Source organism: Manacus candei, unplaced genomic scaffold, assembly GCF_025592945.1.
Source record: "Manacus candei isolate 608988 ecotype Guabito, Panama unplaced genomic scaffold, ASM2559294v1 h1tg000050l, whole genome shotgun sequence".
In the NCBI taxonomy this organism is placed as follows: domain Eukaryota; kingdom Metazoa; phylum Chordata; class Aves; order Passeriformes; family Pipridae; genus Manacus; species Manacus candei.
The window spans coordinates 14,614,479-14,637,967 of NW_026138098.1; the positions used below are offsets into that span (position 1 = coordinate 14,614,479).

Sequence of the window (23,489 nt, forward strand, 5' to 3'; positions counted from 1 at the left end):
CATGGTGCTGCTGAGTGCTCTGGAGCAGCTCTCCGAATATAGCAGCATCAAATAGCTCCATCAATAATGCATCGCTTCTGCTTCCTCTCGCTGCTGTGTTTTCGTTGCTAACATGCATGTCCTTCCTGTTAGTGGCTGCCTCCTCCCCACGAGCTAGGCCAAGCAGGGACACGGCTACCATGGGATGGCGATGGCAGCTCCCACATCTCCAGGTCCAATTCCTGTCGAGACTGACATACAGCCCCATCCACTCCACCTCGGGGGCAGCCTGGGATTTTGAGGGGGAGACTTTTCCATGGTCCAAGCCTCCTGCTGTGCACGTGCTGGCAGCAGGCAGGGCGCCTCGGCATGCCGTGGCTGTCCAGAGGATTTGGCAGGGGCACTGAGTTGGGAGGAGCATCAACAACATCTCCTCAGCCTCGGTGGGGAAATGCCCCTCTGCAAGGACTTTTGGTAACCTGTCACTCCCCATGCCCGAATGGCACACCCATTCCTGACTCCATGCACTGTTGCCCCATGCCAGGCTCCTCCAGCAGCTCTGCACTGCCGTCCCCTGTGGGGAGAGAGCTCCCGCTGCCATGCTCCTGCCTGCTCCTGCCCACAGCTGCCCCAGGCTCATCCTGGGCCGGTTGGAGCAGGCAGGTCGGGGCGCCTGGACCTGCCCCATGCCCGGCAGAGCTGCGTGCCTGCAATGCCATGAGCTGCCTTGGGCTCCCACCAACGGGGAGGCAGGAGCTGAGGTGGGCAAGAGCTGGCACCCACTACCCTGTAGCTGCCCACAGTAGGCAGAGGCAAGCCCTGCCCTCGAGGGGAGCCCCCCAGGCTGCACAGGACCCCAGCTGGAGGAGGATGCAAGTAGCAGAGCAGAGGTTGGAGCAACCAGCTGCTGCAGAAAAGGGTGGTGGGAGATGCCGTCCCTCTAGGCTCGTCAAGCAGTATCCAAGCACTGCCAATGTCCCAGCCTGGCTTGGGCTGCAAGCACTATGTCCCATATGCACCTGGGCTGCACTGCAGAAACCTGGCTGTGTTCGCAACACCAGCCCCTTGGTGTGTAGTAGGGGGGCCGAGGCTTCTGCTCCCGCAGAAAGCAGGGGCCCCACCCACCCCTTGCCTGCCACCCCCTCACCGCAGGGCCATCCTGGTCACAGAAACTGCCACCTTAGTGTATGGGAGCCTCTGGGACCTAATTGTGGGTTCCACAAAGCCAGAGGCAGAGCAAGACCCTGCAAAGTGGGGACAGGAGCTACACCCCACAGGGCCCCCTAGGAAAGCAGCAGAAGAGGGGTGCAGGCAGGCCGTTATCGGCCACCCTGGAGGCAGGGTGGGGCAGGGCTGGGCAGGGGCCAGTGCCTGCCACAGGGGAGATTACACCCTGGGTTTAACGTTCACCCCGATCCGCGACCTGCCTGGGAGGAAAGGGGGCAAGCTGCAACAAGGGGACAGTCTGACAGCTCTTGGGAGGTCCTGGTCCCTCACCAGTACCCCTGCTTAAGGGAGACACCCCATGCTGCTGCACAGCCCATTCTCCCACACCCCTATGAGCACGCTGCAGTGAATCGTCCCAAAATCTGCCAGCATCACCCCTGCTGCAGTTACCTCAACCCTGCCCAGCAGAGACCCCAGGAGAGGGGCAGACAGTGGCCACCACCCCCTCTCCAGGTGGGGCTGGCAGCCCTGCCTGCTCCCCAGCACCCTCCCCCAGGCACCGGCAGGAAACCACAGCTGCAGCCTGCGGGCAGGCTGATAACGGTCACCCAGCCCCATCCTGTCTGCACCCACCGCCCGGGGAGCTGCCCCCACACCCAGGGGTGCACCCACACCATGCACAACGGCGGTCCCACAGGTCCAGTGTCACCCCACATGGAGCCAGGGGCTCTCGCAGGCTGTGCCGGAGGCGCAGCGCGCGCCCCAGGACGCACCGATGGTTGTTGTGCAGGAGTACGCGCGCTCCAGAGCGCTCCCAGCATGCTACTGGCACGCCATGCAGACCCTTGCCTCGTGTGTACAATCAACATGCATGTGGCTGGGCAACCCTATAGCTGAGTGGGGGAGGAGAGGCTGGCATCAAATCGACTGAGCTGATAGGCAAGAGAAGGACAGGGGACACTGTGCTGTGGCTCCTGTCCTGCCTGGGGGCACGCAGTCACCTGGCCAGTGCACTCCTGGCCACAAGTCCTCCCTGCCCTGGGGGTCCCATCCCCTGCTGGGGCACTCACTCCCCAGGGAATAGCTTTTACAGCAGTCTGGGCTGAGCAGATAACATTTCTGGAATAAACTCGGGGCCCTACCCAGACACATAGTGCTGAGACCACCGGTACAGAGCTAACCCATCCCATTTGTCCAGGCAAATCTTGGGTGAGCTTGCACCACGGAAAGCCGTGATGGCACAACCTCACATCAGCAACCAGACCCCTGAGGAATCACTTTGCTGAGCACCAGATAGCCACAACTCCATCCTGACTTTGCTGGAGTGTGCCAGGCACGGGAAGGCAACATGGCACAGACAGCACTACCATGTGGGCACTTTGCTGCAGAGGGGGACAGGGCTAACGACGTGTTCCATCCAAACATCGCTGGTAACATGAAGAGAGCCTGGACAAGAGCACATAAACGTGTACAGTGAAGCCTTGGAACGCCCACTGCTCCTGCCCCCAGCAGGCCCAGGTGCACCCCAAGGTGCTAGGTAGTCCCAGGGGTGTTGGGGAGGTAGAGCCAACACAGGTCAGGGCTGCCTGACCCCCCCGCCACGGCACTCAGCCCGCTCGCCGCTGTCCCTCTCCCAGCGCATCTGTCGCAGGAGGCATGTGGCACAGCTCGGCCTCGTGACGGTGGGGGACGCACGGCGCCAGCTTGGCAGAAGGGAGGGATACGGCAATGGGCCGTGCCCCGGCCAGGCATGTCCATGCTGGGACCCGAAGCATGTGGGCTGGGAAGCTCTCCCTCCTGACGAGGGGTGCACAGGCTGGCTCCTTGCAAGGTATCCCAGGGAAGGTGCTGACCTTGGGAAAGTTGCTTCCCTGCCATGAAGCTGGAGCCAGCCCTGCAGGGAGAGAGAACAGCTCCGCTTCGCTCTGCTCCCCTCCTCCCTCTCTGCACTGACACCATCACTACAGGGGGAAAAATAATGATAATAATAAAAATAATTAAGAAAGAAAGTGCAGAGCATGCTGGGAGAGCGAGCGGTGCCCCCAGGGGTCAGGGCCCTGCTGAGGTCTGGATGCCAAGCCCTCCCCTGTGAGAAGGGCTGAGCAGAGCGGTCAGGCTGATGGCCCTGCTCCGAGCAGCCCAGGGCACAGCACCACCGGCACCAGCACCCAGCAGCTGCTGCCCCGGCCTCCGCCACCTCCTCTTTGAGCCTGCCACACTCTCCCTGTTCACCTCTCCACATCTGGGGTGGGGGCCAAACGCCCCAAGCCCTACACTGGCCCCAGCAGCTCCCCACCATTCTCAGGCACAAGGACTGCGTCAGGTTTCCAGCTGCACAGCCTCCCAGCCCCAAAGCTCTTGGAGAGGGAGGAAAGGAGAAGGGAAGCATCCCCAGAGGAGTGCAAGTGGAGGTACACTGGGGCAGGATGCACCCCCAGGGATGGCAAGGAATACGCAGCCCCCCTGAGAAGGCACAACTTCGAAGGGGGGTAGCCAACCCCCCCGCAGCAGCAGTTCCCAAGCAGGAAACTCCTCCAAGTTAATGCAGCCCTGAAGAGCAGCCTGGGCAGAGCGGCTCATTAAATGTTTCTGGCTGGCGGGAGGCCAGCGGCAGAGCTTGTTTTTTCTATATTCCGATAAACAGTCCGGGGAGGGGAAGGGGGAGGGGGCGCAGGCTCTGGATGTGCCACCCAGCCCCGGCGGGGGAGCGGGGGAAAGGCGGGGGGCACACGTACGTTGCACGCACCCGCGTGTCCTCCCCACTGCGGGGGAGTGGGCAGCAGCAGCAGCAGCGTGGGGGGGACACAGCACAGGAAGCCGTCCACAGTGATGCTGCCAGGTGCGGGGTGACCCCATGGCCCCCCATCACCGCACTGAGGGAAGACCCCCCCTCTTTGCGCCCACCAACATGGCGATGACATTCCCAGTGGCACGGGGCCAGATCCCGGGGGACGTGACAGGGCCCCACCGTCAGCTGTGGCTTGGCCTTCACCCCGCTGAGGCAGGACCCCTGCCAAGGCTGGGGGTGTCAAGAGGGGTGTCGTGCCCCCGGTGCGGGGTGCTTGCAAGGCGGGTGCTGTGGCTGCTCGGCCTGGCTCGCAGGGAGGTTCACGTGACTTTCTGCTTGAGGAAGCAGCGCTCTGGCAGCTTCCAGTGGGAGATGGAGGAGGAGGAGGATGGGGGAAGGGGCCGCCTGCCTTCATGGAAACACGGCGGCAAGGCGCAGGCAGCGCAGGGGCGGGGGGCTGCCACGCAGGGGCACCCCCTTCCCCACCCCGGGGATCCAGCCACAAACCCCTCAGCAGAGGTGGCCCCAGGGGATGCATGGGGACCGTGTGCTGTCACAGCATCCCACTGCCCACAGCAGCCCCCCAGCACGGGGGTCCTGACCTGGCAGGAGGCTCTCTCGGGACCACAGGGATGCTGTCACAGAAGCTGGGCTGAGGAGCATCCGCACTGTCCCCCCGCAGGGACCCCAAGTGCCAGATGCCTAGGGAAATGGCAGAGCCCCTTTCCCAGGGCCCCCCGGACTTGGCTCCCCCTGTCCACCGCCCAGCGCCAAGGGGACCTGGTGCGGGAGAAGGCTCCGGCACCCCCTTGGGACCCCTGCCCTGCCTTGTTCCTGGCACAATGACATCCTGCATGCAGCAGCAGGCGATGCAGCTGGGCCAGCTGCCCCAAACCTGCTCCCGAGCCCAGGCGTCCAGATGAGCATCCCTGTGGGAGCACCCTGCTGGGTGCTGAGACCTCACCAACTCATCGCACCTCCCATGTACTCCAGCAGCCTCACCAGCCCACAGGGGCCAGGATCGGGAAAAAGCCCCTCAGCAGGCACCCCACAATGGCCATGGTGGCAGGGCATGAAGCACCCTTTCCACCAGCAGCATGGCCAAGCTCCTCCAAGGATACTGTGCACATGGGGAGCTGGGGCACCCCACAGAGCTCCAGCCACAGGGGGCTGCTTCGAGGTCACCCCTCACAGTGCCATCTGCATGCCTACCCAACACCGCTGCAGTACCCTGCCTGTAGGGTCCCAGCCCCAGGGCTGGTACCAGCACCCATGTGCTCTTGGGTCCCAGACCTCTTGGTCCAACAGACCTCAGCATCCACACACAGCACTCATGCCATGGGGTCCCAGCCTCACAACTAGACCCCAGTGTCCATGCCCTAGGGACTCCAGCCTACAGCTAGACTGTAACAGCCCATACGATGGGGAATCCATTCCCATGGCCGGACCCAATGGCCACAACATAGTGCTGGGACTCCAGTACCCACACTTTGTTGACTCCCGTAGCTGGTCCCCACTACCAGTGCTGTGGAGACCCCAGCCCCATGGCCAAAGCTCAGCACCCACATGGAAGTGTTCCCTGACTCACAGTCATCTCCCAGCAGCCATGCCCCAGAGACCCCAGCCCCACTGCCAGGTCCCAGAATCAGTGCCATGCAAACTCCAGCCCCACAGCCAGATCCCAGCACCAATGCCATGGAGAACTCAGCCCCACAGCGAGATTCCAGCTGCAATACCATGGGAACCCCAGCACCAATGCCACGGGGACCGCAGCCCCACAGCCAGATCCCAGCACCAATGCCATGGAGAACTCAGCCCCACAGCGAGATTCCAGCTGCAATACCATGGGAACCCCAGCACCAATGCCACGGGGACCGCAGCCCCACAGCCAGATCCCAGCACCAATGCCATGGAGACCCCAGTTCCATAGCAGGACACCAGCATCAATGCAGTGAGGACCGCAGCCCCATAACCGGACCGCAGCCCCTATTCTTTGTGGAGCCAGACCCCAACACCGACACCATAGCGGCCCCCGCCCCACAAGTGGCCCCAGACCCCCATCCAGCCCCAGTGCCGCAGGGACTCCAGCCCCAGGGACAGCCCCCGCGCCGCGCCACTCACCAGGGCATGCACAGCCCACTGACATCTTCACATGCCTGGCCCGACCGGGGGTCGCTGCGCGCTGCCCGGGCCGCGGGGGTCTCGCATGGGCGGCGCGCCGCGGGCTCCGGCGCGGCGGGCGGCGGGCAGCGCCGCGGCCAGCGGCGGGCGGGCGGGTGCGCCGCGAACCGGCGGAGCAGCAGCGGCGGCGGCGTCAGGAGCGGCGGGGGCGGCCGGGGCGCTCGGGGCGGGGGCCGCGGCGGCGGAGCGGGAGCGATGGCGGGGGCGGCGGCGGGGGCGGCTGCGCCGGCGGCGGGCGGGCGGGCGGGCGGGGGCGCCTCTGCGCGTGCGCGGGGCGTCCCGTTCTCCCCCCCCCCGCTTCCCCCCACCCCCCGCAAGCGCGTGCGTGCTGCGTGCGTGCGCGCCCCCCCCCGCGGGCTCGCCGCCGCTGCCCGCGCGCGTGCGCCCCCCCCTCAGCCACCGTGAGGGGCCGGGGGGGGGGGGGGGTGGACCGGTGTGCGAGGGGGTCACTGGTGGGGGAGAGAAGGAAGGGGCAAAGGGGTAAGGGGCCCCCTCTCAGCTCTGAGGGCGCTGCCCATGGGGTTTGCAGCTTCGGAGCGGGGAGCGCTGCCCCCACACCCCCATGGGTGGGTGAGGGTCCTCAAGGCTGGGGGGAGCGGCGCGGAGCTGAGGCGGCCGTTCTGCCCCCCTCGCCCTTGGGTGAGCGCAGAGGGGGTGCTCAGGGGGATTTCCAGCCGGGGGACCAGAGGACACCACGGGTGTTCTGCATAGAACAGCCTGCATGGGGACGGTGCTTTTTGGTACCTCGTGAGTCTCCCAGGCCGGGGCACCGGGAGGAGACAGCCCCGAGGCAGCTGTGGGTGGGAGGGAAGGGGCCAGGCAGGGCCAGGGGGCAGGAAGGAAGAGGGTTCGTAGCAGTGCTTGGCACGTGCAGGACATGGTGGCTGGCATTTTCTGCACCTTGTGCAGGGGTGGCAGGAGCTGCCAGGCAGGAGGCCTGGAGCTGCTCGGGTCTGTGCTGCTCTCTGTGCCGGGCAGGGACATGATGGCATCCCTAGAGAGGCCTGGGGCTGGAGAGATGCCAGGGCAGAAGGAGCAGAGTGCCATCCGGACAGGGTCTCCCTGGGTGCAGCCACCCCAAGAGGATCCCACCAGGGATCCTGCCGCAGCCCCACGTGGTTCTTGCAGGACCCTGCACAACGCCTGTGGGGACAGAGCCTGGCATGGCCCCAGTGAGGGCAGGTGCTGTGCCTCTGCTGCCTGCAAAGATGCAGCCCCAGCCCCATGGTGGGAGCAGCAGCCCTGGCTGACCAAACTGCCCGGTGGAGCCTGAGCCCTCTCTCCTCCTCCCTGAAGAGCCAATACCAGCCCATCTGCTCTTGCCTGGGTGCGACTCACATTTCTGTTTGCTGAGTGTCCTTCAAGCATCACAAGGGTTTGAGCTCTCTTTTGCAAGCTGTGCCCATTAGCCCCAAGCAAGCTGCCCACCCTGGGTGCTGCACAGGCTGAGCCTGGGTGGCCCCAGGCAGCATCAAGCTGTGCCTGGCCAGGGAGGGGTGACAACACAGGGAGGGGAGGGAGGGGAGCCAGGGATGTAGTATGCGCATTTTCCTTTCTGCCTGTTGTTTGTTTTCCCTTATAAACCAGTAGGAATGCCTGGTGTTGGCCTGTGCTGGGAAAGCATCTGGGCTGGGGGTTGTGCCAGGTAAGGGAGGTACCTGCACATGGGACTCCCTCTGATCACACCCCAGGGACCCCATGTGTAGGGAATATGGGCAGGCTAGGCTAGGCTAGGCTTGCTCTGTGAGAAATTGGCCTTGTTGTGCCACAGAGTCCTGCCACACACAGGGACAGAGGGATTAGGCAGGTCACTGCATGCCCTGGATGTGCCCCAGGGATCAGACAGGGAGGGAGAGGAGGTGCAGAGCAGGAGGAGGAAAGCTGTGGGGCTCCGAAGGGGAACGTTGTTCCACATCCCTGTTGGCAGGTCCCTGGGTGCTTGGTCATGGATGGCCTCTCCTCAGGCCAGTGGAGACAGACATAGGCATTTCCAAAGTGACTTGTTCCTTGCTTTAGATGTGTTGTGCTCAGGGAGCAGCAGTGTCTTCCAGAGGGGCAGCCCCTCCTGGGCCACAGTAAGCCTAGAGCGCTTGTCCAGGCTCCCCTGATTCCTCCACAGTGCCAGGGGCAAGTGCTGGCCTGAGGAGCCTGTTATAACTATCTCAGTCCCCTGTGCTCCAGGGGTGCACACATGTCCCCCTGTGCCCTGTGTTCTCCAGAGCTCACACATGGACCCCAGCCCTGGAGGAGGACACGGCTGCCTGGCTGCTGCATTTTGGCCAGAGAAGAGTGCCAGTGAGAGGCTTGAAGTTGCTATGGGCTTGCTGGAGGAGGAGGTGGGCAGCTCTCCTGGATGAAAGCAGGGAGGAGCAGCCTCTGCCAGGCAAGAGTTGAGGTGGGACAAGGTGAAAGTCCCTTGTGGCACAGGTGGAAGGAAGTAGAGCAGCAGGATGAGGCTCTGTGTGTCAGACATAGGCCAGCTTAATGACCAGGCACACAAGGCTGAACAAAGGAGCTCTATCCTGTGGATCCCCAAGGGAATCTGGCCTGGGCAGGTCTGTGCCCCAGAGGCCAAGACAATTAGCTCCTGCCAGGCAAACCCTGCACCGCAGAGCTCCTGCCACATGTCCGTGCTGCACCTGTGCTACTGTAAGCACATCCCTCAGCTCTGCGAGATGATCCTGCCGTCTGGGAGCCAGAAAAAAAGCCACAGGAGGTGACATTCCCAAAGGGACTCTGGGCTTACTGAACAGAGGGTACCGAACAGAAGCAGGCCAAGCGCTGTGCACACTGTCCTCCCCTGCCCCTCCCGGGGAGCCGGGCTGGACCGCAGCTATGTCCAGTGTGCCGAGTTTGATTCACTCCCATACCTCACGTCCTCCAGGCGATTTTCTCTGTGCCACCTCTGCAAGGCAGCACAAGCCCAGGCAGTGACTTAGTATCCGGTCCTGCTCCACAGCCGTGCCAGGAGGCTGCAGGTCAGCTCACGGTGCCCATCCCGCCTTTCACTCCCGACAGTTCTTTTTCATTCCCCCGTGCCCGCCACGCGTGCGTGTCACCCCCAGCAGTCCCGCGCAAGGCTGGGCTCAGCGGAGCACCATTGGTGCTGCTACACAGGCACCTCTGGCAAGGGGCAGGCTCACAGCCGCGGGACGAGCGGCGGACGGGAACAGCGCTGTCGCTGGTTCCCGGCAGCCCCCCGGGATTAGCGGGGACCTGCGCGCCGGCCGTGCCCACGTGTGCCGCGGCGCCGCGGGAAAACGCGCGCCCGCCCCGCCCCCAGGGGGCGCCTCCCGCCAGTGACGGCCGCCCCGCCCACCGCGCGCCGCGTGGCGGGGCCAACCCTCCTCTCCCCCGCCCGCCACAGAGATGGCGGTGAAGCCCGAGGCCCTGCCCGCGCTCAAGATGGCCGCCCGCCCCACCGCGGTCCGGCGCCCCCTCAGGCCCGCGTCCGCCGCTAAGCGCGCGGCCGGCGGCGAAGGGGTGCGCTCCCGGCGTGCCGCGCGCGGGGCGGGGCGACGCGGAGGCCGCCGGGAGCTGTAGTGAGGGGCGGGCTGCGGTCACGTGCCGCGCCCGGCAGTGGCCGCGCTGGGAGCGGAGGCGCCAAGATGGCGGCGCGGCGGGGCGGAGCGGCACCCGCAGCCAGCGGGGCCAGGACCGGCGGCGCTGCCGCCGCGGCCGCTCCGCGCGGTCTGGCGGGCGGCGGAGCCCTGCGCGAGCCGCCTCTCCGCGCTGGCAGCCCCCTGCAGGTGAGCGGCGGCCGCGCGTGCCGGGCCGCGCCGTGACACGTGGAGGCCGGGGCGGCTCCCGCGGCGGCAGCACCACGTGTGCCGGGAGCGGGCCCGGCGCGCTGGTGGCGGGCGGGGGGTCAGCGCGCGCCAGGGGCGCTTCTGCTGCACCCGGAGTGGGGCGCCCCTTCTGTGGGCCGAGGAGTGGGGCGTCCGGGGCTCTCCCACCGGGTGGGGCGGTGGCGGCGCCTGGAGACCCCGGGGAGGGGGGGCAGCACCGCGGCCCCGGGACCCGATGGAGCGGGGGGGCCCGGTGCCCGCCGCGGGAGGTGACGCCTCGGCCTTGAGGAGTGTGAACCGGGGGGACGCCGGGCCAACCATCCCCCCGCGGTCCCCCCGTCCCGGCGCCGCCCTGTGTCACCTGCGGCTGCGGGGAGCGGGGAGGGAGGGGGCGGTTTGGGACACCCGTACCTGCTGGTACCGAGGGTGCAGGACGTGGTGGGCTCCGGGAAGGGGAAGGTTCCCCGAGCCGCACCAGGGGGTTATCCCCGGGAAGCGGGGCTTTATCCGGGGGTAAGTGGCTCTGGCGCCGGGGCAGGTCTGGGGCGCGGCGCTGCCGCCGCCACCGCTGTCAGTGGCCTCGGTGGGACCTGGCGGCGCCGGTCTGGGCGCTGGGTGCCGGTGCGCTGCTGTGTGGACGGGGATGCAGCATCCCTGGACGGGACCTGGGGGTGCCTGCGTTGTGCATTTGTTGGGATTTCAGCCCCGCGCCTCTGCCCCCCTCCAGGGTGCTCCTGCGGGGGAGACACCCCCCCATCCCGACCCCGCACAGCGGGATGCCGAGCCCGTCTTGCCCCTCTCCGTCGCGGGCAAAGTGGTCGGCGCGTGGGGAAGGGAGGGGTGTTCCCGCTTGATGCTTCCTGAAAGAAGCTGAGGAATCCAGGGAGCAACCTCTGGCTGTGCCGCGCCGGCCGGGCGGAGCCCCCCGAGTTCCCGGGCTCCCCCCGCGCCCTTGCCGGCAGCTCGGGCCCGGTGAGAGCGGTGCTGGCAGCCGGCCCGGGGCATGGCCGCCCTGTGCTCGGGGCGTAGCCGTCGCACGCCGGGCACACGTGTCACCAGCAGGAGCCTCAGTTGTCTCTCCCGGGGACCAGAACAGCGGGCGCAGTGTCCCCTGCACAGGGTGGATGCCGCAGGAGCTGGTGGCCATGCTCAGGGCTCAGGCCATGTCCATTGCAAGCTGTTGGCTGAAATCCCAGCGCCCCACGTGTCCAAAACCTGCTCTGGGGCTGTGGGTATCTCCCTTCTCCCTGGCAGTGCTGGCTGCTTGGGCAGAGTGTGGCCAGAGCTGAAGCCCGTCCTTGAACGTTCCTGTGACCCTCTTCCCTGCTGTAAAGCAAACAGAGGGAGCATGGGGGATGCCTCTCCTCAGTTAGGGGTCACAGAGATGTCTGGCAGGGAGGAGAGCGAGCAAGGGCACAGGAGCAGGCTGGGCTGGTTCGTACCCCCGCCCTGACGCACAAGTGATGCTCAAGCAACGAGAGCTGCAGGAGGTGCCTGGCCCCAGGTGGATCAAAGGGAGTCCTGGGGGAACACAGCCTGGCTCGCTGGTGACTCACGGCTGTGGGACTCCTTCTTGCAAAGCGCTGAGTCAAGGAAGTGGAAGAAGGCTTGGGAGATTTCCCTCCCCTCCCAGGCTGTGGGCAGGAGCTGTGGGAAGAGGCCATTTGAATGGGAGGATTTTGCTTCCCTCCCTCCAAATGTCCAGTGCTGGTCATGGCTGGAAACCTCTTATTAGATGCTGCCTCTGGGGAGAGCCAGCCCTGTGGCCGGATGGGTAGGACCATGCAACCCTGGGGGTGTCCCCAAGACCCCCTGGCAGTCAGCAGGCAGGGGTCAGCTGGCCCCCGTGTCCCTGGGCTGCTGGGGCTCCATCCTGCTGGCTCCTCCGGTGGCCCGGGTGCCTCTGCCTGCCGGTCACCGCTGACTCAGGGCTGCACGCCGGCGCTTGAGCTGGGCGTGCCAGCCTGGATGTACTTCCCCGCTCCTCCCAGTATCTGCATAAGGATTGGCCAGGAATCACAGCCAGGCTGCGCCTAGAGGGCTGCCAGTGGGCTCTGCGCCGGGCTCTGACCGGCAGCCAGCACTGGCTGAGGGAGGGGACTGGAGATGCTGAGCGGTAAAACTGCTTTGTAGCCTGATCTGCACAGTGGGGTGGTGTCCTGGTGTCACTGGTGGACTCCGCTTCCAGGCAGAGGGTCCTGGGACAGGCTGGCCCAGGCTGCCGAACTGGCTGCGGAGCCCCAAACCACTGCAGGCTCGTGGTCTTTAAGGCTGCCGTGTCACAGGCTGGGAAGATCTGGGATGGGTGTCTGCGGGACATTGCTGTGGATTTTTGGGCTTTGATTCCCAGCCTGTTCCTGGGATGCCTGTGTTCTGGGGTCACACGGGGCTCCTGGCTGTGCTGCAGCCAGAGGTGCCTGCTCTGTCTGATTGGAACAAGTCTCTGAAGAGCCCCAGGAACCAGGGGTTTGGGCATGTGATTTGAGTGCTGCCATATTCTAGGAGACACCTGTTTAGTGAAATGCCTGCTCTCCCTCCATTGCAGTTTCCTGCTTGCTAGGCAGGTCCTATACAGGGACGGGGTACATTTTGTCCTATGTGGGATCAGGCTCATGCGAGCAGCAGAACCTGCATAAAACGTGGGTGAGCTGCATCAGATGAGCATCCCCCAAGGTCTGGCCGGATTCTCCCTGTGCTGCTCCAAGGGGAGGAAGACAGCTTGCTGCCTGATCCCAGCCAGCTTTGGGAGGGAGGTGCTGGTGACATGCCTATGCTGCTGCTTTGCTCTGTATGTCCAGCAGCTCTGCTCAACCAGGGGCTGCAGCTTCTGCCCTCACCTGGCATCTGGCTTTTCATGCCTTTTCCTGGCCTTCCTGCAGCACTGGACTGTATGGCACCATGAAGTGTCGTGCAGAGACCTTTCTGAAGTTACTTAGCATTACCCAAACATCCCTGGAGGTGGCTGAGGGACAAGAAAGGATGTGGGGCGGGGAATTTGAAGGAAGAAGAATAACAAAGCTGTTTTGGTCCTGAATTGCAAGCACAGAGCATGTCCTCTTGTAGCCTGCAACAGAGGTGTTGGGGTAGGGCACCAGCAGTGGCAGCTGGCTACATCCCTGTTGCTGACTCCTGCGATTTGTTATGAATTTCGTAATGGTTTTGGGCTTATCTGAAGCGCCAAGAGCCGGAGCTGGGGGAGCACGTGACAGTCCATGGGATGGTGGGAGCCTGCCTGTCCCCTCCCTGTCCCACATGAGCAGTGTGTGGTGTTGAGCAGAGGCTGCGGTTTTATCAGTTCATCTTTTCCAGTCACGCAGCTGCAGAGTGAATCAGGCAGAAATTTTTGGTTGGAGGCATCCTGGTAACCGGACAGGTCTTGGGCTGAAAGTGGCACACGACGTTGTGCAGTGGGGTGGATACTCCCAAAAGCAAGAGGGAATAATCCCTGTGCCAGCTTCTGACCTGCAGCCGTGTCTCACCTGCCTCTCCTGCATGTTTGGGGTTGGGGGTGCTCAGCCACGGTTTGCAGCACAGGCTATCAGGAGCGCGTGTGTGCTGTGGAGGAGATCAGCAATGGTAGTGGGGCTGTGCAAAGTGTTTACCTGGCTCCCCATGCTCCTCAACAGTGCTTTTCCCTCGAGGATGACTTGAACTTAACGTCGTTGGATGCAGAAACCATCTTGGAGGCTGAAGAGATCCTCGGGACAATGCAGAACTATCTCGACTCCTCTGTGATCTCCATCATTGAGGATCTCTCTCTGTGCGAGGTGGGAGCTCACACACGGGTGCGGGATGTGGTGGCCGGGATGGCTCTGGCTGTGATGTGGGTGGCAGTGGCAGCAGTGTCCCCCAGGGCCAGGTCTTGTGGCTGTGCCCTATCACCCTCTGAGACTGCCCCTGCTCTTTAGCAGGGCAAGGTCTGCCTGGATATGCAGAACGAGCTGACTGCCATCATGGAGATCCTGGACAGCACAGATGATGAGATCCTGTCCCCCTTCGACACCATCATGGATGCAGAGCTGCTGACCTCGCCTCGTGAGCGGGAGAATCCCTCGGTGAGTTGCAGGGCAGAGCCAGCCTGACCCCAGAACCTGTGGGAAGATGTTCAGGCAGGACTCTGCTAGGTCCTGGCATGAGGGTGTCCTGAGGTGGTAGGACCCTTGTCCCCAGTAACCTGGGATGGTTCCTCTGACTAGTAACATGAGAGAAGGGCTGAACCAGGCCTGGACACCCCCAGGACTCCAGGGTACTCCTGGGGGGCCATGCCTTCGCTTTGAGTCTTTGTGCAGAGCCAGAGATGTGCCAGAGGCTTTGGGGGAGCAGCACATCCCCAACCAGAGCTGCACATGCTGAGGGTGAAACAGGGCTGAGTTTGCTTCCAGGATCTGTGGGGTGAAGTGCGTGGTCACTGTGGGGCTGCGGGTGGCCTGTCCCTTCCAGCAGCATAAACCTGCCATTGTCTCATCATCTGTCCATCTCCTCTCCAGTTTCAGAAGTTTCTCACCTTGTCCCGTCCGCTACTGGAACGTGAGAGCCCTGCCTTGGAGCAGCCCAAGGCTCTCAGGCCTCTCAGCAGCAGCAGCAGTGTCTCTGTGATTGGAAAGGTGAGCACCTGAGCAGGGGAATCTGAAAGAGCAGTGTTGGGATGGTGCTGGGATAACTGTCCCTGCTGCTGTCCCCAGCCCCAGCCTTCCCACCTGGCTCAGGCATTCTTTTTCCCAGAAGCAATGCTTTTGCAAGGCACCAGTGGCAGTAGGAGCAGGGTCTGCCCCAGGTGGTGGGTGCCGGGGACTGGGGATGCTCCCATAGGGGTGGCAGGTTTCCAGCTCTGTTGTGTCATACTGGGAGGGTCAAATGCATCCCAGCTTTTTGTCTGCCCAGGGGTTTGCTGTAGAGTTCCAGCAGACCCACAGTTGTCTGTGCCTGGGAGAGCTCTGGTGAAAGCCCAGGAGCTGATGCTTGCTGTGGTCCCCCTTCCCAGACTGATGCAGACCTGGCCTGGGACTGTGCTGCTCACAGCCTTGAGGACCCAGTGCTACCAAAGAAGCAAGTCTGCAGCACCCCGAGACTGGAGAGGAAGGTGGGCTGGCACCGGGCCCGAGAGCAGCCCCTGCCACAGCGCAGTGATGGAGAGGAAGAAGAGGAGGAAGCTGCCTTGGGTGTGGAGCTAGACAGCAGCATGAAGGCTGTGGATTTCTGTGTGAGCGAGGCTGGGGCAGCAGTGGAGGAGCACGAAGACCCCTGCATCATCAACACAGGTGATGTGTCTCTGAGTGAGCTGGTGAAGTCCATGCACCCATACTGCCTGCCCACCTTCACTGTGTGCCTGGACCCCGAGACTGAGCCTGTGGCCAAGGAGCTTCTGAGCAGTCCAGTCTTGCTGGAAATTGTGCCTGGCGAGGGAGAGAGTGTGGAGATCCCTGTGGTCCTGCAGTCCTTGGCTCCCAGCTCCCTCGATCTGGAGCTCCAGCTCCTGGGAGCAGAGGAGGGTACCAGTGCATCAATCTCAGAGGATAGAGAGGAGCTGCCAGGAGCTCCAACCCAGGAAACTGGGGTGGAGGAGAAGAAGGAGGAAAAACTGCCTGGGAAGGAGCCCTCTTGCACTACCCCAGAGGACACCTCCCCACCAGAGGCAGCAGCACCTGGAGCCTGGAGTCCCAACAGCAGCTCCTGGCACAGCACGGAAGCCACAGTGGGTGGGAAACGCGAGTGCTCTGAGAAGGGACGGGGCCGTGAGAGAGCAAGGAAGAGTCGGAAAAAGAAAGCAGAGCTGGACCAAAGCAAGCAGGCCAGGCCTGGCAGGGACTGTGTGGCCCACCGGCTTCGCTCTGTTGGCTCTGGGCAGCCCCTGGGCCAGCTGGCCACCAGCCGTCAGCGGGCAGCATGTCCTTCTGTCCAGGTCTCAGACTTCCTGGCACAGCAACTGGAACGAGCCCGGAAGGAGGGGCAGATGGAGCTGAATGCTGAGCGGGCACCACAACCCCGGGGCAGGCCCCGGAGCACATCAGGGACCTTCCTGCCCAAGAAAGTGCAGCAGGAGCTGCAGAAGGTGCCATCACCAGAAATGGTGAGCGTGGCCCCAGAGAAGAACAAGACCATGGTGCCTCTGGAGAAGACCACACCAAGCATGGAGGGGCAACCAGCAGCTGCATGTCCCAGCCCGACAGACCAGGCTGAGGGCCAGGGAGATTCACAGACGTCTGCTGGACAGAGCAGTGGGGTCTCGGAGGCTGCCTCTCAGCTCCTGGAGCAAGGTGTGCAGCTGGAGCCCCCCCAGAGCCTGCCAGCAGCAGAGCCGAGTGAGGGCCTGCCCAAGGAAGCCAAACCCAAGGCACTGAGCCTGCGGGAATACCGCATCCGCATGCTGCACCGCCAGTCCAGCCTGGGCAGCAGCCAGGAAGGCAAGAAGCAAGTGGCCAGCAAGTGGCCCAGCGTCCCCGAGCCTCCAGCAGAGCTGGCAGAGATCCCCTGCCTGGTGTCACCCAAGCGCTCTGCCACCGATGCAGACAGTGCTCAGGAGGGCCTGGAGAAACCCACCAGCCCCACTGCTGGCCCTTCTGCTGGCAAAGCTCCCACTGCTCTGGCTTCAGCTACGGCACCTGCCACGGCTCCACCACCCCCATCAACACCAATGCCTTTTGCTGCACCAAACGTGCCCCCAGCCGCTGGGATGGCCCCTGCCGGGATGCCACCAGCCTCTGCTGGTGCTTACACCCTTTACCCACCAGTGCCTTCCTGGCCCTGTTTCAGCCCCCAGCCCATGGGCTGCCATGGTTTGCCCCCACCTCCTGTTGCCAACTCCTCCAGTGCTTTTCACATGGTGACTGGCCTCCCACCTCCAACCATGGCCTGGCCCCCACCGGCTGTGCCACCCCCACCTCCATTTGGCCCTGGTGGACCCTATGCCCCAGTGGGGTGGGCACCACCATCCTACTGGCCAGGAATCCCTCTGCCACCTCCGGTGCCTGCCCTGGCATACAGGGACCCCAGAACAGCAGCGCATGCTGCCACTGCCTTCCCAGCTGGCAGCCACCCCAGCACAGCCCTCCTGCATGGGCAGCTTCCCGCCGCCCCTGTGCTCAGCTGCCCGGAGCCACCAGCCTTCCCTGCCCAGCCACCTGGCCTGGCCAGCGAGATGGGGGCTGCAGGTGACCCAGCCAGGCCAGCGACCAGCGGGGTATCCGACTCCAAGAGGCAGGCACGGCTGGCAGGGGAGAGCTCTCTCCCCAAGGCCCCTCCGGCTCCTGCCTCAGCCCAGCCTCTGCCAGCCCCCTCGGTGGCCGCTGCCCAGCCCAGCAGGGTCCCTACTGCAGCACCAGCCCCCCAGGCTGCTCCTACTCAGCCTCCAGAAGAGCTTCAGGCTGTAACCCCCACCCAGCTCCCAAAGGCCTCCCCAGCTGCCATCCACTGCCCTGTGGAGGTGTCCCCTGCTGCTGGCCCTGTTGAGGAGTCCCCTGGCACCTGCCCCACGGAGAAGGCTGTAGGGCCGGGCAAGGGGACAGTGGAGAGAGCTCTGCTGGAGCCTAAGGCAGCTGCTGGGCAGGAGCTGCCTGGCCAAACATCCACCTCCCAGGCTGTGGCACCACCACTGAAAGCATGTCGAGAGAGCAGCCTGCCCAGCAAGGCGCCCGCTGTGCGGCCGTGGAGGCACCAGCCGCTCCTCAGCCCGGCACAGCCCAGTGACAGCAGCAAGGACATTGTGCAAGCCTTCATCAGCGAGATCGGTGAGTGGGAAGGTTGTGGGGCCATGGGTTGAGTGTCACCAGCCAGTGAGGCTGCAGTGCTGCTGGCAGCAGAACCAATTCCTTCCACTTCTGGTGGTGAGGGTGGCAAAGCTATGCCCATGGACTTGCAGTCTCTTCCCAGTGCTCTGCTAGGATGTTGCCTCCAGCGGATGGTCTGGGCTGGCTGTGCCCAAACTGGTCCCTCCTGGATTTGCAGAACTGCATGCTCCTGTCCTTGCTGCAGGAGGCACAGAGCTGCTGCAGGCTCTGCCACTGCTTCTCCCAAACGCTTGCCCCATCATCCAGGAAGGCTGCTGCTGGGGGAGGATGGGGTTGGGATGCCCCCCTGTGGTGCCAGGAGGATTTTGGCTGACCTGACTTGCTGTGCTTTCTCCCTGGCCCAGGGATTGAAGCCACCGACCTGTCCAGCCTGCTGGAGCAGTTTGAGAAGTCTGAAGGTGTGGATGCAGCCTGCCGTCCCTTGTGGGGCTCCCTCTATGCCGTGCTGGCCTTTCTGGGCTGCCCATGCTCCCTGTGGTGGGGTGGGAGTGGAGGGGCTGTGATGCTGCTGCCTGTGGGCTCGTATTACTCTGGCCAGGTGCCTTGTCCTGGGGGTGTCTCTGCCTCCACCTCTTTCTTGGCCTGTGAAAGTGGCCAGGGGTCCCCACGGTGACCAAGGGGGTGGTGAAGAGTCTGTGAATGAAAGGGGATGTGCAGCTCCTCTCTGCAGGGAGCTGGGTTTGGGATTCTGTGAAACTCTTCCCTGTCTATGCCTGGGGTGTTCTGTGTGTCCCCTGTCCTCCAGTCCTGGCCTCTCACCATCCTCACCTACCTGCTCTCTTTTTAGCCAAGAAGGAGGAGACTCCTGTGCAGCCCCCCGAGGACAGGAAGCCAACAGGGAGCTCCGGGTGAGTACCAAGACGTGGGCAGCTGGTGCCCCAGTGTGGAGCCTGGCAGAGTGCTGAGTCTTGCTTTTGGTGGGGGCATGGGACAGCTCTAAGTCCTGGCAGGGTGTGAACTGTGCTGTGTGTACCAGCCCAGGAGGGGATGAGCTCGTTGCTGGACTGGGGCCAGAGCTGGCACTGAGTGGGAGAAGCAATGATCAGAAGCAATGATGAGCATGACCAGGCTGTGCAAATTCTGTCCTTGCAGCTCTCTTGGATCCTCTGTCCCTCTGGACTGGCCATTGGTGCAGCTTGAATGGGTGCCCCAGGTGTGGGGACTGGGGCTGGGCTTTGCCTGCCACATTTGACAAAGCTCCTTTCCCTTTTTCAGGCCTGAGATCCAGCAGGATGGACAGACTCAGCAGGACAGGAAGCCCCCGGATGGCTTGCATGCCTCTGAGCTGGCCAATGTGGCAGGTAACGAATACCTGGGATAAAGCAGGGGAGCCCATGGTGTCTTGGCAGACCTGTTGTGGGGCTGGGAGACAGCCTGGGGAGTGAGGGAGGCCTGGCCATGAGGGAGCCCAGCTGGGCAGGTTGCATCAAGGGGCTGCTCTTGAAAGCCTTCTGGTACTCTCACAGGCCTCACTCCCCCAGCGACGCCCCCCCATCAGCTCTGGAAGCCTTTGCCTGCTGTCTCGCTGCTGGCCAAGGCCAAGTCGCCTGGGTCCACATCCCAGGAAGGGTCCCAGAAGACAGCCAAGCCGATGAAAGCCAAGCCACTTCCCCCAAACAAGATCCAGGGGAAGAGTGTGGTGCTGGCCCCCACTGGCACAGCCCCCAACCACGTGTGCTCTGGAGACCATGACTACTGCATCCCAGCTGTGGCACGGCCGGAGAGCAACAGTATCACTGGCACACAGCCCCCTGCCAAGGGCGGCTCCCGCTGGAATGTCAAACGCCACCGGGACATAACTATCAAACCCATCTCCTCCTTAACCAAACGGACGCTGGACCAACCTGAGCCCACCCCACCAGCTCCCCCCACCACTGTGAGGCCCATCCAGGAGCCGGTGGGGACGGCCTGCCTAGCCCCCCTGGATTATCGGACTACCATCCCCAACAAGGCCGCCACCAGGTGCAGCAGTCCCCCCACCTCGGTGCTCCTGTCTCCAGCTGCATCCCCATGCCGGGACCAGGGGGTGCGGACTCCCAGTGCCCAGCCCAGCCATGCTGCTGCCAAGAGGTCCCTGCGCTGCTACCGGAGACCCCAGGACTCACCCAGCCCCTCTACTGACAGCTGGAGGGCTGGCCGGAGCCGTGCCAGCCGCTCCTTCAGCTCCAGTTCGGATGGAGCTAGTGAGTCCTCGTCTTCATCTTCATCCTCGTCCTCCCGATCCCGGTCACGGTCATTCTCCCCACCCCCCAAGCGGTGGCGAAGGTAAACTGTGCATTGTTTGTCGCTTCTCTTGGGGCAGTTGTCTGGTGGCTGGTCTTTTGCAGGTGCCCAGGCACCTCTTTATGGTCCTACCTGATGGCTTTGACCTTTTTGTCATTGTGGCCCTTCTGAAGGGGTGCCTGGCTCACAGAGGCTGTGGGAGCTGCTGTGACACCCTGCCTGTGGGTGTCTGGCTGAACCCCATATCTGGGCAGGTGCGCCTGCAAAGCTACCACTGAGCCAGGATTCCTTATTCCTCCTGGAACATGGGTTCTTGGCTGCATCTTGGCTCTTGGATGCTTTTTCTGGGGTATTACTGCAGGTGTTTGTGTTTGTGCTATGAGGCTGCTGCAGTCCTAGGTGTAAAAATGAGAGGAGCTGCAGCAGAGCTCTCCAGGGAGCTGCTGGAGGCAAGCAGGGAAAAACCCGTCTGGCTTGGCTGCCTCAGGGGCTCCCTGCGCTCCTTATGGAGGTGGTTATGTAGGGAAATGGGACAGCTTGGTCTCTGTGGGACGCATTTGTTTTGGAGTCCTTGTGCATCTGAGTGAAGCAGAGCCTGTCCCAGCTGGGCTGGGAAGCACTGGAGCTGGCAAAGGGATTCTCTTGTCCTTTCCTGGGTGTTCAGCCAGTTCTGGAGACATCTCTGGGCGTGAGGGGCCTGTCCAACTAAGACCTCTCCATTGATGACCAGTAAACGCAGAGGCTGGAGCTGGAAAAGAGGTATATAGTACCATGTCCCAGGGCTGTGCAGCTTGGGGACTGTCAAGTGACACATCTGGTTTGGCTTTCCAGCAAATGCAGCTGGCCTAGTGCTGAGAAATGTCCCTGTGGACTGTGCCATCCTGAATTGCTGTGCTCCAGGAGAACTTGTGGCAGTACCAGGCATCATGCCTCGCCAGGCCTGGGTTTGCCTATGGCAGGGGCCACCATTGGGCAGCATGGCTGGAGATGGACTGGGCTCCTGACTGGAGGCAGCACAGCTTGATCCCAGAGAGGTTTTGGTCCTGCTGCCCTTAAGCTCTACCTGACCCTGCCAGGGAAGCTCTTGCAGTCTCCATTCACCCAGCTGTTGCATGGGACACAGATGTGATGGCTCCAATGTCATCCTGTGCATGGTGTAGGGCTCAGCACAGCAGTCCCAACCCCCCCCGGGCCATCCTGGTTGCAATCCTGTGCTTCACAGTTCCCATGGGACTGTTTCTTGCTCTTCAGGGGCTGTACCTGCTGTGAGCCTGCTCCCTTCTCTCTGCGGTGTTGGAAGCCAAGTGGAGCAATATCTCTGTAGTGTTGTTACTGCTCTGGCTATCTTGGGCAGAGGTTTCCACAGTCCAGTTCATCCTGGGGATGGGTCCTGTCCAAATGGGGTGCTGGATACTGTGGGGAGGATGGAGGTGTTTTTCATCTCTGGAGCCTCGTGGTGCTGGCCGTGGGGAGAGCTCAGCTGTGTCTCTGCTTCCCCCAGATACCGCTCAAGATGTTCCCGCAGCTCCTCCTCTCGCTCCAGCTGTGGGTCATGTGGCAGGTCCCGTGACAGGTCCTCATCCTCATCATCAACATCCTCCTACTCGTCCAGGTCCACATCCCACAGCCAATCCCGCTCCCCCTCACCCCGCAGGAGGAGTAACAGGCGGAGAAGGTGAGCATGGCCACCCTGCAGGGCTGTGAGTTCTTCCCAACCCCTCTCCCAGCCTCCTGTGTCCTGGGCAGGAATGGACCCATTCCTTCAGTATCTCCCTTGTGTTTGGGATCACTCTCTTCTGACCCCCATGATCCCTTAGCTCATGTGTTTGGTTTCTGCCCTGCCAGATACAGTTGCGATGCACAGGACCACTACCAAAGGCAGAGGATCCTCCAGAAGGAACGTGCAATAGTGAGTGCTGGAGGGCTGGGAAAATGGGGCTAAAGATTTGGGGATCCACACTCTCTGTCACTTCAGAAAGCCACGGTGATGCAGCATTCAGGCAGCATTGCCAGGAGGCCCTGCCTGGCCAGGGCATGGTGTGGTGGGTGGCTATGCAGGGAGGGTGCTCCGTGGGAGAGGTCCTGCTCATGGATGGGCCATCCCTGCCTGCAGGAGGAGCGTCGAGTTGTGTTTATTGGCAAGATCCCCAGCAGGATGACACGGTCAGAGCTGCAGCACCGCTTCTCTGTGTTTGGGGACATCGAGGAGTGCACCCTGCACTTCCGGTCTGAGGGGTAAGAGCTATGGGGATGTGGGTCAGCCCCTTCCCAGGGATGGCTCCTCTTGGCCCTTTTCCCATTACTCAAGGGGGCAGTGCAGACCAAGGGGGGACAAATGTGTTTGTAACCGCGTTGCTGCTGATTTCCATCCTCCTTCTTCTCCGGTGTCAGGGATAACTATGGCTTTGTCACCTATCGCTATGCCGAGGAAGCCTTTGCTGCCATCGAGAGCGGGCACAAGCTGCGGCGCCCAGATGAGCAGCCCTTTGACCTGTGCTTCGGCGGCCGCCGGCAGTTCTGCAGGAGGAACTACGCCGACTTGGGTGAGTCGTGCAGCCTCCATGTTGAAGGATTGGCACCTCCTTCCCCGAGTTATAGGGGGTCCCCATCCTTGGTGTCATTCAGGTTTGGCAGCAGGGCCACATACAGGCCTGTACTGAAGGGAAGTTGAATGGGGGCTCCCTGTCTCTCCAGCGCTGTGATGGAGGCTGGCCCAACTCTGGGTCTAGACGCTGTCACGTGAAGCAAGATGAGAAGAAGTTTGCTGTGGGGATGGGCAGAATTGTGTCAGTGGCTCAAGGCAGCCTCTCTCCGTCTCTTCCAGATTCAAACCGGGAGGATTTTGACCCGGCTCCCATCAAGAGCAAGTTTGACTCCCTGGACTTCGACACGCTGCTGCGGCAGGCACAGCGCAGCCTGCGGAGGTAGCGGCAGGCAAGGTGGAGCACCTGCCCCTGCTTTTATACTCAAATACAAAAGGCAAAAAAAGTGGAGAGAGAGAGAGAGAGAGAGAGAGAGAGACGGGGTTTTTAAAAAAAATAAAAAGGAAAAAAAGAAATTTGTTTTATAACCAATATTTAAGGAGGATGGGTCACTGGCCTTCAATTGGAGGGGCCCAGGCGAGTGGTAGTCCTGGGCTTGCCCCAGACGTATAATAAATGTGGATACCCAAACAGCAGCACCGCTTTGTCTCCTCCTTTGCATGGGCCATTCCCAGGCATGGACTCAGGCTGTGACCCCTCAGGACCCCGAGGACTCTGCTGTGGTCTGGCCCCATGAGGCATAGAACATGTTGTGGTCTGGGCACAGGAGTGGGGTGTCTGTGGAGAGTGGGGCAGGACTGCGGTCATCAAGCCTGCGACTGTCACTGTGACAGCCTGCAATGGCCTGGCACGGGGTGAGCGCCTCTCTGAGGACCCCTCCGACCGTCTCTTGGGCTCTGCTGGCTGGAGGCCTTGGCCCCCCGTGCCTCCCAGGCGTCTCGGGTCCACCTGCACCTCCCGCCATGGCCACGGGGGGGCGGTGCAAGATCCTCCACCGCCGCTCCCTGTCGGGGGCCGGGAACAGCGGCTGGAGCCC

The 23,489-nt window shown here is 62.9% G+C and overlaps 2 protein-coding genes across 4 annotated transcripts in view; one reads left to right on the top strand and one right to left on the bottom strand.

Annotated features, from left to right (window-relative positions):
- Window positions 1-9,120, bottom strand: part of LDB1 (LIM domain binding 1) — a 28,860-nt gene extending 19,740 nt beyond the window's left edge. The window contains exon 1 of one of the 3 annotated variants that reach the window (XM_051800001.1): window positions 8,986-9,120. Coding sequence is in view for 2 of the 3 variants with exons in the window: in XM_051799998.1 (XP_051655958.1) it covers window positions 6,056-6,080 (25 nt within the window). In the remaining variant the exon portion in view is untranslated. Of the gene's footprint in view, window positions 1-6,055; window positions 6,285-8,985 lie in introns of those variants that run through there. The other 2 variants (XM_051799998.1, XM_051799999.1) reach the window with 2 other exon arrangements.
- Window positions 9,121-9,690: 570 nt separating this feature from the next.
- Window positions 9,691-23,085, top strand: PPRC1 (PPARG related coactivator 1). The gene is made up of 14 exons (XM_051799947.1): window positions 9,691-9,864; window positions 13,530-13,670; window positions 13,812-13,958; window positions 14,391-14,507; window positions 14,885-17,627; window positions 18,032-18,085; window positions 18,475-18,535; window positions 18,903-18,988; window positions 19,154-19,952; window positions 21,412-21,585; window positions 21,756-21,819; window positions 22,024-22,145; window positions 22,302-22,453; window positions 22,735-23,085. Exons 1-14 carry the CDS (start codon window positions 9,724-9,726, stop codon window positions 22,836-22,838), a joined length of 4,905 nt encoding a protein of 1,634 aa, XP_051655907.1. The 5' UTR covers window positions 9,691-9,723; the 3' UTR covers window positions 22,839-23,085.
- Window positions 23,086-23,489: the final 404 nt, after the last annotated feature.